Raw genomic sequence first — 13,476 nt, 5'->3', positions numbered from 1 at the left:
TCTGCGAGTGAATTAAGAAGAGTTCAGTTTTGCCTTAGCGTTGGCAAAGGATTAATGCTCTTGTTAGAAATCTGACAAAAGCACCCAAACCTTCATATTGTATGCCTTCTTGTAGCACAAATGGTACACTGTTAAACCCAACAGTCAACTTTACATTTGAAAATAGTTTTAAACTTAGTGTTCAAGGTAATGGGTTAATTAAATACCTCATTACTCTTCAACTTAAATAGTTCACAGTACTCATATAGATTAGTTTTTTAACTCAATGGTTTATAGCAATCGGTTTCCTCAAAAGGGTTCTACAATATAGAGATAAGGCGCTAGCAATGACAAGGTTGTAGGTTCAATTTATAGTGAAAAGAACATCCGTAATTTTTTGTATTTGTTTTCCGTATTTTGTGATCATCATTTTATTTTTCCCCATTTATTTTTGCTTTTGAATTGCATTTGGGATCTTGATCCTTCTTTTAACCTTGAAAATGTCAAAAAGTGACTTTTATTAACATATTTAATAGTTTAAAGTGATATATTGTCTGGGATGGTGTTGTATATTACAGTACAAAAACGTTCAACGTGAATTTTATCATTTGACTGTTCCCCGGGTTCGAACTGAAATGGGGAGGCGAGCCTTTAGTTATGCCGCACCCTCATCCTGGAATACTCTTCAGTCTGAATTAGGATGTCTGAGCTCATCCAAATCAAATATTTTCGCTCTTTAACAAACAGTCCATTTCTCAATGTAATGTGTAATGTGGTATAGCTACAACAACTAAACGTATTTTTATATTATCTATTATATTAACTATATTATATTATATTTTATTAACTATATATTGATTATTATTATTATTTCTTTATTTATTTTTTTTCATAAGTCGTGTGTTGCGGGCCTCTTGGCCAGGTCCCTTGTAAATGAGATCTTGATCTCAATGGGTTTATATATATATATATATATATATATATATATATATATATATTATATATATATATATATAATATATATATATATATATACAGTTGAAGTCAGAATTATAGCCCCCTGAATTATTATCCCACCTGTTTATTTTTTTTTTCCCCAATTTCTGTTTAACAGAGAGAAGGTTTTTCAACACCATTTCTAACATAATAGTTTTAATAACTAATTTCTAATAACTGATTTATTTTATCTTTGCCATGATGACAGTAATAATATTTTACTAGATACTTTTCAATACACTTCTATACAGCTTAAAGTGACATGTAAAGTGAATCCAGTGTTCTCACTCTTGTTCAAGTTTCATTTTTAGACCATAAAAGCTTCAGAATGTTTCATTTCTAAAATCAACCGTTACACTGATGATTCTCAGATCATCTCAAGTTGGTGTTTCACTTTGTCAGCAGTTTGTCAACTGTCTACTGTGCTTACTTTACTGGAGGTTGTGTTCTTAAAGACATACTGATCTGTACAGATCTTAATAGCAGCATATTAAGTTTAGTTCTGTGTTCATGTTTAGTCTGTGATGAATTACCTGCCATTTTAGCAGATGTGGTTACATAGCATATGCTGTGTAAAAATATCAAGGACGGTCCTTGCGCATGAAGCCATTTGAGGCTATGTAGCCTATTTAAAAATACATGGTTTTCTCAGGGACTCTCAGGTTCACAGGTCTCAGAGAGGTGTCAGGCTTTTGTGTCACTGGTCAAAACCTTTGACCACTGGAATACCACCCCTCAATTTGCATTTGTTCCATTAATGAATAAATGAATCGTGTGCACTTTTACACTGCTGTGCCTGCACTCTGGTAATGATGTTTTAATATTTCAAGCTTTTGTATCACAGAAATTGCAGCTAATGCAAAATAGATAACATAGATAGATAACAGTGAATAACAATGCAAATGTCTGCCTTTTTTCTTATTTCAAGTTATCATGACTGATTACAAAACACGTGTAATACTCACTATAGGATTATTGTTATAAAAAATGCATTATAAAAAATGTAAATGTGTTGTTAAATTATTGAAATATTAACCTTAAATTTTAAAAATCATTATATTATATTTTTTTCAGGGTTTAAATTTATTGTTACATAACAATATTAGTAACTTGCATTATTATTTGTCTCATACATATTTAAAAAAAAAGTCCGAAAAATGGACTGAAAATTATTTTAAACAACTTTTAGATTGACAAGCTGTCTTATGAATATACAAAGCTAAGCAATGTCACAGCTAATTTTTTTAAAGTAGGGGTAATTTAAAATAAATAAATAAAATCATAATTACAGGTTATCAGAAGGTTAATGTCTATTTCTATTTAATGCAAATGCGAAAAGTGCACACAAATTATTTCATTATCTATAAAAATTAAAAAGAATATAGTGACAGAATTTTCTGTACCTATTCCCATTGTTATTTTTAGAAAATGGTCCTAATAGATTGCCTATAAGTGATATTCAATGATAAATATTTAGCTTCAGAAAGGGGGGTCCTTGACCTGTAGTGGTAATTCATGTTTTTCATTCTTCTCTCATGCTTTTTCCATGCCCTATTTTTCCACTCGTGAGTTCCAGCAGGCAGGATTAAAGAGAGATTAAAGTCAAAACCTCTGCCTGTGGTCCAATGCTACTGCAAATCTCCTACTGTTGATGATACGCGCATCCGTCCCTCATAAAACTACATATATTTCTTTTGTGAGGAAAACATATGGTCAGGTGGCCCATTTACTCTCACCAGCTTTTTTACATTAATATAATTTCAATGTGATTACAGTCTAAAAATAATATGAAAAGACTCCCATCATAATTGTCTGAAAAATAAAGACTTGTCCACATACAGTAGACACCCTATTTATTTATTTTAACGAACAATTAACGAAAAGATCCACAAGGGTAATCATATATTCATGAGGTCTATTGTATCATGCGTCACCTGTTTTTCGTTTCATTTGAGTGTCCTATTTTTCCAGCAAAGATAAAATCAGACTAGTCCTACAATAGCAATTCACGTGCATGTTATTTATGTTTAAAGTGCAAGCCACAGTTGGCTTGTAGACTATAGGAGACTAAATGTGTTATGTTGCCTATAAATAATAAGCAATGTTTTTTTATTATTTACTCCACAGATAAATGTCTTAAAGAAGGATGTGCATCGTCATACAGTCCTTGACTTGTCATGTCACCAGAACTGAACAAATTAAATACTATAGGTATATCCAACCTTATTTAGTTAAAATAAATCATTTTACCTTTAATTTCAGAGTTTTTGCAAAGAATAATAATTTTAAGTTCATCAAAGCCTTTTCAATTAACAGTCCTTAAAAGAACATGTTTTATTAGCACTTTAATTTAGTTTTGTATAATGTAAAGTTTCTAACAACATGTAAGGTTCTTCTTTAATTATGTTAAAGATTGCCACAAAATGCAATACTTTCTCATACGCATTTGTACACAGCACCTTACAACCTGTATATCTATATCAAATCTTTACATACAATTCATCATCCAGAGCTCTTTTGTCTGATTGCATCTCTGTCTAATGTTTGTTGTATTTTCTCATTTAATTTTGTGTTGTCACTTGTCACTTTACGTACACTGGAAGCTTCTGTAGCCAAAACAAATTCCTTGTGTGTGTAAAGCGCACTTGGCACTAAAGCGGATTCTGATTCTGAAAATGCTAATTATATTATTGCACAGCTCATTATTTAAAGTGGGATATGTATATAACACCTAAATGTTTTTCCCAGTTTATTTTTGCATTTGAATTGCATTAATGATCTTGATCTTTCTTTTAACCTTGAAAAGCTAGAAAAAAAAGTGATTTATTATTTAATACTTTAAAGTGATAATTGTCTCGGTTGTTGTGTATATTACAGTACAAAAATCTTGTAATAAACCGCTAGTACATTTTTCTGTTATTTTACAGCCTTATTTCTCTATATCCTATTTATTTTCTTATATAATTTCAAGATGCTTAAATGTCAAATAGGTCATTTTGTTAAACTGTAAAGTTGAATTTTAAACATCAAGAGTCGACAGAGCAGAGATCAAGGCTCCATGGGCAATTCATACCCATAAATATACCACAAAACACACTTGTTAGTGTATCTCTAATCTGAGACTACAAAAGCCATGCAACATTTAGAGTTATGAACATTTTTCATTATCTGTATTGGCTTTGATGGCTTCATAAAGAACCTTTAACATCCATGGAAAATTTCCACGCCATGTCAGTGTTTTCTGCTAGCTATGATAGGTCATTTTCACTTCAGCCTTAACGTTTCCTTCCCCCATTTTCTGCATGTTCATGTCATGACCCTTGTCTTGCGAGTGCCTAAAATGTACACTTTAAAAACACTTAACCATCCATGTCACACACGTAGAAAAACAGCTGAGTTGTCCAGCTTCACCCCTCCTCCTCCCCAGACTGTTTTCCATCCACTTCCTCCCCTCCCCCACCCTTCCTCACTTTTTTTGTTCGCATTCTGTCCTGTATGGTGGTTGCCACCCAACACCATTTCCAGCGCTCTGATTGGCCGATTTTACATTAGAGGCGGGGCTACCGATGCGGCGCTGACATTTTCTCAATTCGGCGAGAGATTACGGTGTCAGTAGAAGAGCCTGTGCGAAAGCGGCAGAAGCTCATGCGTTTAAACGGCTCTTTCTCGAATTAATCCCTGACATTTCGCCCTTAGAATAAACCTTGAGCACTTCAAGATACGAACTTGATCATTCGTGTCATAAAAGAAAGGACCTGAATCGAAACAAAGAGCTGTTATTTTTTTCTGTCGTGTCGTGGTCTTCCTTCTTCCTCTTTCTTTTGTTTAGGTCCTGCAGTGTTCAAACGCACGGCGGAGTTAACGTGAGCAAACGATAGCTTTAATCGAGATAAAATAATAAGACAGAAGGAAATATAGAGAGGCCAGCCCGTCCTTCTCATCCGTTTACGCATCTGTGGTGTCCAACTGGACCAGGAGTGAGAGTCTAATGCCCCCGGAGGATGAGCCCAGCCATCGAAGGGATGCAGACAGAGCCGCAGGGGTTTTTGGGCAAAGGGGTGCTCCTTGAGCCCTTTGTGCACCAGGTGGGGGGACACTCATGTGTGCTCCGCTTCGGGGAGCAGACAATATGTAAGCCCCTCATCCCCCGGGAGCACCAGTTTTATAAGAGCCTCCCTGCGGCTATGCGGAAGTTCACCCCGCAATACAGAGGTAAGTAGTACTCTGGTGTGTATAAATGTGTATTATTGCCTATTAGAGCTATTCCCTTCTCTTTCACGACTGTCTTTCGCGTGCAATGTAATATATCTCGGTGTGTTATGCTGTTAAAGCCATCATGTTGAATGAGCCAGCAGTGCTGCCGTGTTTTTCCATTTTAATGCTGATTTTTCTCATGGGGGCGCTGTTGATGTGCAATTTTGAAAGAGACAACGCAAACAAAAAAATATATTTTCTTCCTGTCATGTTGCTCCCAAACCCATATGGCTTTCTTTGTTTTGTGGAACAGAAAAAATTGTTCTGCTAGTCATGTTTACTTTTTTAATGAAACTGAGTAACTTGTGTTCTATAGAAGTAAGAAAGTCATCTGCCTGTGAAGGTCCCTATGAAAGGTAAGTTACAGCAGCTGCTGGCAAGGCTACATATCGTGTCAGGGTTTCGTTTAAAGATGAAAAATGCGGAAATAAGCCATACTCCTTGCTTAAAAAATAAGCAACGATGGCAAATGTTTTTGTTTGAACTTGCTTTCGAGGCATCATGGACTGTCTCTCACACACTTGGGATTTCAAGATTTGCTGTCATTCATGAGGATCCACCTTGAAAGACAGGTTCGACCGGCTCAAATTTTTGCTTGTCCACCTGTTTCCTTCCTCCCACAGTTTTCAAAAAAAAAAAAAAAACAAACAAAAAAAACACTATATACACTGCCATGTTTGGATGCACATTGCTGTGTTCAAACCCGTTTACTGTGCCATGCTTTCCAGTGCATAAGTGTGCAGGACTTCTGTATTTTTATTGTGTGAGGTTGGGGGATGGGGATCATGTCAAATTAGAAGCTTGGGCATAATCTTTGTGGTTGTTTATGGTGTCTTGAAATGTATTTCTCATTTCAATTTTGTAAATTACTATTAGTGATGATGTATCATATTGAGTGCATTGGCCACTTGTCAAAATTATGTGCTTTCTAAATACATTGAACTGGAGATTTAAGTGAGTCTAGCCATCTTTACTCTATTTTTTCGCATTGTGCGGTTGTCTCTTTAATACAGCATATTTTCTTTACTAAAATGTTTTTTAAAATGTCTTATTCCCAGTAGTATTTCGAATTTTCAGTCGTGCAAAAGAGATCTATAATTTGTGATTGAAACGTCTATGTAGTTCTGCCAAATCTATTGTGTTTCTTGCATATTCTTTGATAAAATACTTGGATAATGGCTTACTTATAGGTTTACAATTCTAAAATATTTTAATCTTTATTGTAATTATTGCTATTCTCTTTCATAAGAATCTTGAATATGCGATTTTTAGTATTTTTATGCAAAGTATGTGTTTTGGATACATCTTTTTAAGACATTTTAGGCTATTTGGGGCAGCAGGTTCATAGTGCATTCTTGTAATTGTCTACATTTTTCTGCTGTGAGTTTAAAAAAAAAAGTTCCCCATGTTTTGGTGCATTGTTTTATCTGATGCTTTTGGCATTTGCGTTTTTAAAATGAAGTAATGAAGTGATATGATTTTAAATTGGACAATAAATGGTGCTGGTTTAATAATATCTTTAGCCTCTTGTCATTTGTTTTTGGGTGGATTTGATTCTTGTGTGTTGTTGACTGACTGAAGGACAACATTTCATGTGATTTGCTGTGACAGATTGAGAACTGATGAAGTCACAGCTCCTGTACATTGGCTGCTCTTGTTGTTGTTGTTGTTTCCTAGAATTTTCTCTCTCTTCCCAACCATCAGCCTCCTTGCTCTCCCTCTCTCTCTGTCTTCCAAGTATTTCTGTCTTGTTTGTTTGTCATGGATTGTGTGATTCCTATCAGGTTAGGAGCAGCCCGTGCTGTCGGCTCAGTAGCTTTTGTTAAAGACTGGCGAGCTTTTAAGCGCAAAAAAAAAGAGAAGTGGGTAAGAGATGTTTAAAGATTTCCCAGACAGTTTACTTTAAGCTCGAAACTCTGACTGCTTCCTGTTGCTGGTGTGAGGTTAATTTGATTTCAACTCTGATCTAATTTTTTTTTGTCTCTTTTCTGTCTCGGCAGGTGTGGTGTCAGTGAGTTTCGAGGAGGATGAAGAAGGGAATCTGTGTCTTATAGCATACCCTCTGCACAATGAGCTTGGGGACTTGGAGAATGTGGACCCCTCGGCTGATCTGGAACCCAATAACAAAATAACATGGGTCTCCAAGATGCTGCTGGACAATGACAGCTACAGCAAAGAGCGGTCCAACATGCTCGAAAGGATAAGGACAAGAGGTAAGAGAATATTTGACGCAGTTGGCCTGTCGTGTGATTGATCTTTTTATTCCTTGCATTTTAAATGAGTAATTTTTTGTGGTGTTGGTCTGTTAAATGCTGCCATCCAAAGCTTGGCACACAACAAGCAAGCAGAATAATGAGCTCTTCACAAATTGAGTCTTTTGCACATGCAAGTTTGTTATTTCCAATGGAGGCAGGCAAATATGGAGAACTAGGCGCACCTAGTTGAAAATATCTCAACTTTTCAGAATGCCGCAAGCACACCACGAGTTATGTGACTAGAACTAACCATTCAGGTTCATACCTGGAATGGAATATACACATTTCAGTAATAATAATAGACCAATTACCTGAGACAAAAACCGAGCAATCAAACACTGCAGTTCTTTCAATTTTCGCAATAAATAAAACTTGTATCAGAGCTGCAGCAATAGTTAGTCATCCTCTGGGAAAATGGTAGATGGTTACCTAGCAGTGACAGATGCCATGCGAGCACAAAGTGCATTGAAAATTGTCAAGGAATCAGTTTTCCTTGCATTTTAGATGCAATATGTGAATGGCATCTAAGACCCCCAAAAGGAAGTCTTAATCGCGTTTTTTACAAGGTCTTAAATTTTAAGCGTTGTCCAAAGTGTTGATTCTAAAAAAAAAAAAGCATAAATATATATTTTTTCCTCCTAATATTAACAATGGCCAAGCTCCTCCGTCTGGGTGATGTCATGTAATTTGCGACAAACGCTGGAAGGTGATGTGACGCTCTCCACATGTAGTGAAACCATAGAGCGAAACAGACGGGAAAATGAAAGTTTGCGTACTCCTGGTTGGAGAAAGACGAGTTTAATTATGTAATTTATTAGGTCTCAGAGACGCTCTGTAAAAAGTCTTAATGTATTGAAATTTCCTTTAGGATTCCTGCTTAAACCCTGTCTTTACACAGCAAGGTGGCACAGAAACCAAACTTGAAGCAACATAAATTTTCTAAAATTCGTATTTGCGCAATGTGTTTAATGCTGCATAGGATCATTACACTAAATTCCAGTCAGACACAGACACGCTTAGGATCTTTTTTAAATTGCTTGTGTAAAATTTATTTCTTACAGTCAGAAAGAATGTTGCACAAAAATTCTTTTAAAGCCAATCTGTGTTTGAGTATGTGATGAAACGGTTTCATCCCCACCATCAGCTCTTCATAGGTTTAGTAATTGTAAAGTACACATTATTTGTTATATCTTATGGTTTCAACTTCAAAAATGAGATGCCTGCTAAGTAAATCAGAACCAAATATATATATATTTATTTTAATTATTTTCTGGACAGAACCAAACTCCAAGTCTGAAAGCACCCTTAAATAAACAATATTTTTAATAATTTAATAAACGCTACTAGACAATATTAACTTACTAATAAATTTTTGTTATGAATTCAATTATGAACTCCTAAAATTACACGTTGTCTGCTAAAGCTTTGGAAAAAGTACTTGTCATTTAGCAGATGCTGCAGGGAACAATGGATTACTAATAAATCATGTACTGTTCCCTCTGAATTGAACCATCAGCTATTCACTTAGCTTTATCGCCAAGGCCACACTGCCCCACATCTCTCGGATAATACTGGGCTCTGTTCTCCTGTAATAATGGCACTGCTCAGTACTTGTCTGACTCAATGAGAATGTGACCGATGGTAGTGTAGAGCCGCTGAGCGCACTCACACCCAGAACACCCAGCTGGCCAGAGCAGATGCACTCTCAGCTCCTGGCAGCCGAACTGGTGCAAATGTGTGTTTTGAGCCAATGTTATGTAAGCAGCATAGCTTTGTGACTTACGGGTGACCTCAGGAACTGACTGGGGAAGGGGTGAAAGGGCAGATAAGGAGCATTTGTTCTTTGTGAAGGATTTAGGATTTTAGGAATCATGTGTAATGGCCTACTGTACAACAAGGAAGCGTTGGAGCAGTTGCAAGCATGGATGTTGCAATAGAATTAAATGTATTTAAAGGAATAGTTCAGCCAAAAATAAACATTTACTCATCACTTACTCATCCTCAATGTCTTCTAATTTTGTAGTTGTTTCTTTTTTTGTTGAAAACAAGCTAATATTTTATAAAATGCTGGTAATCAAAAAGTCGATGGTCCCAAAAAATACTATGGACGTCAATGGAGACTAACAATGGCTTGGTTACCTCTATTCTTCAAAATATCTTCTTTTATGTTTATCAGAAGGAAGAAAAATCATAAAAGCTTGGAACAAGTGACCAACTATATAACAGAATTAAAGAATTTGAGTGAACTATCCCTTAATTACCATTCAAATTAATGATTCTATACATTCACCAGCCAATATTTGCAGTGTATGAACACTTTCAGCCATGCCTCTGTTGATTTAAGATGACAAAAACATTTTGAAGACGTTTAGCTTGTTGCATTAACCTTGTTTGGGTGGTTGCAGTGCTAGGGTGTTAGTTCAGATCCCTAAAAAGCTTGCTGAGTTCATCCAAACAAGTAGTCTGATCCAGCTAGTAGCCCTAATCTGTCTGTCTGGCTGACCCACCTCTGTCTTCACCCTGCCAGTGTGAAACGCGAGGAGGAGCTGGAATGGCTCAAGCAGGCCGAGGTTTTCTACTACAGCCTGGAGAGGAGCAATGCTGCCAGCCCTCAGCTAAAGCACAACCCCTGGAGCCTCAAGTGCCACCAACAACACCTGCAGAGGATGAAGGAGAACGCAAAACACCGCAATCAATACAGTATCCTTCAATGCTGCCTGTTGCCTGACATGGATAATGTTACAAATGAAAGAGAATCGTCAAATAATCAGAGTAGGAAATTATCAGTTAGTACTAAAATATTAAGAAGCAATGTCTTAAACATTAATAATAAATAATAATTTTCATAATGACATGATAATAATAACAGTAATGCGTAATCATATATATGCAATTACAATTTTTGAAAGATGATGTGATACTGACAAATTTTGACAGAGATTGCAATTTGATTTTGCTGTTTAATTTTGTAGCAAAGTTTCAGCTCAATAATCTGCAAGCCATGGCAATACTGCGACTTAAAAATCACCTGTTTTTGTTCGGTGTCTGTGACTTTGAAACCAAAATATTCCTATATTACTGACATGCTGTTTTTCTTTGATATGAATTCATCTATTAATGCTTCTGAAGCAGCAGACACCATTATCCCACTTGTCCGCGCTTTCCTGTTTGTTTGTTTTTTTTTTATTGTGGGCAATCCGCATCGTTCGGTTGCACAATTCTGATTGGGCAGAACTAAAGTGAGCTCACTCAATTGGCTAGTAAGTCACACAGACGACAGTCACGTATTTGCTCTGGGTGGGGGAAATTAATAAATACATAAATATATTTCATATTGCAACGTTTTAAATTGCGATTCAATTAATCGCACAGTCCTAATGCACTCACACTAGGCTATCTGAACCGTGCCTGGGGGCGTTTTCCCAGTTTGTTTGACAAGTGCGAGTGCTCCGAATCGGACCAAGGCATGGTTCAGTTCGCAATCCCATGGCCCTCTTGGAAAAGGTATGCCAGAGCGCAGTTCGGTTGGGCTTTGGCACGGTACACTTGGTACACACGTAGTGTGAGTGCATGTTTGAGCCCGAAACTAAAGACCCAACGTCATTATTAAGGGACTGTGGATTTATTAATCATTCTTACTGTTCAATGAACGCAAACTGTCATAGTTTATTAAAGAAGCAAACCTCTCTCTGCACGTCAGCTGCCACCTTCAGCAAACTTCCTAATACCTTCAGCACAAGGACTTTTATGATAATTTATGAGGGTCAAAAGTGGTGGATCTCTTTAGCAGAAGATTTGACTGCATGTCACCGCATCCCAGACCACTTTAAATAATACAAAACAATATAACTAGCTGGAGGAATTTGCATAAAGCGGCCTGATTGGCTGACGTTTCAATTGCTTGAAAGTTGAGAAATTAACCACTTGACGTCACTTATTCAAAGTGAATGGGAAGTGTTGTCGCTGACGCCCTATGTGAATGTAGCGTAAGTTGATTCCAAATTGAGGCATATTCATCATGATACAAAAACTAAGATTATAATATTAATATTATTATAATATAATAAATATAATTAATATTATTATATATATAAGTAATAATATTGAGAAGTCTGTATTTCCCTTAACCCACAACCCCTTTATTAGAATTCATCCTGCTGGAGAACCTGACATGGCGCTACGCAGTTCCTTGCGTGCTTGATCTGAAGATGGGCACGAGGCAGCACGGCGATGACGCCTCTGAAGAGAAGAAGGCCATGCAGATCCGCAAGTGTCAGCAGAGCACATCTGCCAGCATTGGAGTCCGCCTCTGTGGCATGCAGGTTGGCATGGCTCTTGAACACGAATCCACAAGACAAATATTAGAAAGTCATTGTATTATTCACTCACTCCTCTTTGCTTTCCTCCAGGTCTACCATCCAGCCACGGGTCAGCTCATGTTCATGAACAAGTACCACGGCCGTAAGCTGACCCTGTCTGGCTTCAAAGAGGCCATCTTTCAGTTCTTCCATGATGGGAGACGCCTACGACGTGAACTCTTATCTCCAGTCCTGCGGAGGCTGCGAGACATGCAGGCTGCGCTGGAGGCCTGCGAAAGCTACCGTTTTTACTCTAGCTCGCTCTTGATAATCTACGACGGAGACCCGCCACGAACGCGTCACTCTGCTGAGGATGGGCTTTCGGAAGAGGAGGAGGAAGAAGATGATGAAGAGGAAGAAGAAGAAGAGGAGGAGGAGGAAGAAGAAGAAGAGGGAGCTGCATTTGGTTTTCCTCATGGTGCAGGTGCAGCCAGTAGCAGCAGTGGTGCTTGCGGTGGTGGAAGTAGCACCAGTAGCTCTTCGGTGGTGCGACGGATGGCCAGGTCAGACAGTGGGCCAGCTGTAGATGTACGCATGATTGACTTTGCCCACACCACATGTAGGCACTATGGGGAGGACAGTATAGTCCACGAGGGCCAGGATAGCGGTTACATTTTCGGACTGGAAAACCTCATTACCATAATTTCCCAACTTGAGGACCACAGCACAGACTAAACCACCGCTTTGTTTAAGCATGGCATTCAAATGGGGAAATGCTTTGTTCTCTTTCTCTTCCTTGTTTATTCAATCCATTATGACGTCCGGCTCAGTAAAATCTCAGAGCTCCACCTGTTCAGTTGTTTTTGGTGTCTGTTTTTGTGTGCGTAGCGGATTAAAAAAGGGTCAAGAGACTAACATTGGGATCAACAACTTCCTCAGTGTTTAGTAGCTTCACTCACTTCCCTTATGTACTGTTACAATGTTGACGCCATTGCCCTTTTTGTTCTATTTATTGAGAAAATGGTTATTTACTGATTAAAAAAGGACCTTATTTTGTTCCAGTGCTCACTCGGAGAGAGGGTTCCGGAACTTGTTATTAGCTTCCGAGTGCTCCTTGTTGGATGAAGGAACGGTAGGTTGTAAATGGAAGACTGTTAAGTGTTACTCTACAGCACTGTCCCCTTGCACCTTTACCCATCGTGAAGAGACAACTATATTCAGATTGTTAGTTGACATAAAGAGACTATAATAAAGCTTTATTTATTTGTCATATTTCCTAAATAAACTAAAAAGAAAAAAACATTGAAAAGGTGAATGGAGATTCAAAACTACATTCCATGTTATTAATGTTACAATAATGATATTAATGAATATTATTATTTGACATGTTCAGATACCTCTCTGTTGTACACGGTATGTTGGAGGAATAATAAAACATGTTTGTGTTAAAAGCTGGTCTTGTACTGTGGTTTTTGTTTTGCATGATGTGTTGAAGAATTAAGAATTTTTTGCGAAAGTAAGTTGCTTTAAATAAGAACAAGAGCCTCATCCTTCTTTCCCAAAGTAACATGGACTGCATTGGCTAGAGTGGAAAAACAACATCACTCTTCATTAGCACGAGTTTTCAGCTTGCTAATGTCTTGCTCTGTGTAAAACATTTAACACAAGGTGTCTTAACCAAGTGGCCTGACCTC

The 13,476-nt window shown here is 37.3% G+C and overlaps 1 protein-coding gene across 1 annotated transcript; it reads left to right on the top strand.

The window, feature by feature from the left end:
* Positions 1–4,570: 4,570 nt before the first annotated feature.
* ip6k2a (inositol hexakisphosphate kinase 2a) lies at positions 4,571–13,233 on the top strand. The gene is given in 6 exon segments (XM_056460351.1): positions 4,571–5,187; positions 7,230–7,406; positions 7,409–7,442; positions 10,012–10,184; positions 11,631–11,806; positions 11,894–13,233. Coding segments are annotated over 6 exon segments (1,395 nt in total). The 5' UTR covers positions 4,571–4,976; the 3' UTR covers positions 12,518–13,233.
* Positions 13,234–13,476: the final 243 nt, after the last annotated feature.

This window comes from Danio aesculapii, chromosome 6, assembly GCF_903798145.1.
Source record: "Danio aesculapii chromosome 6, fDanAes4.1, whole genome shotgun sequence".
NCBI classification, from domain to species: Eukaryota; Metazoa; Chordata; class Actinopteri; order Cypriniformes; family Danionidae; genus Danio; species Danio aesculapii.
This window is presented reverse-complemented; position numbering and strand designations above follow the sequence as displayed.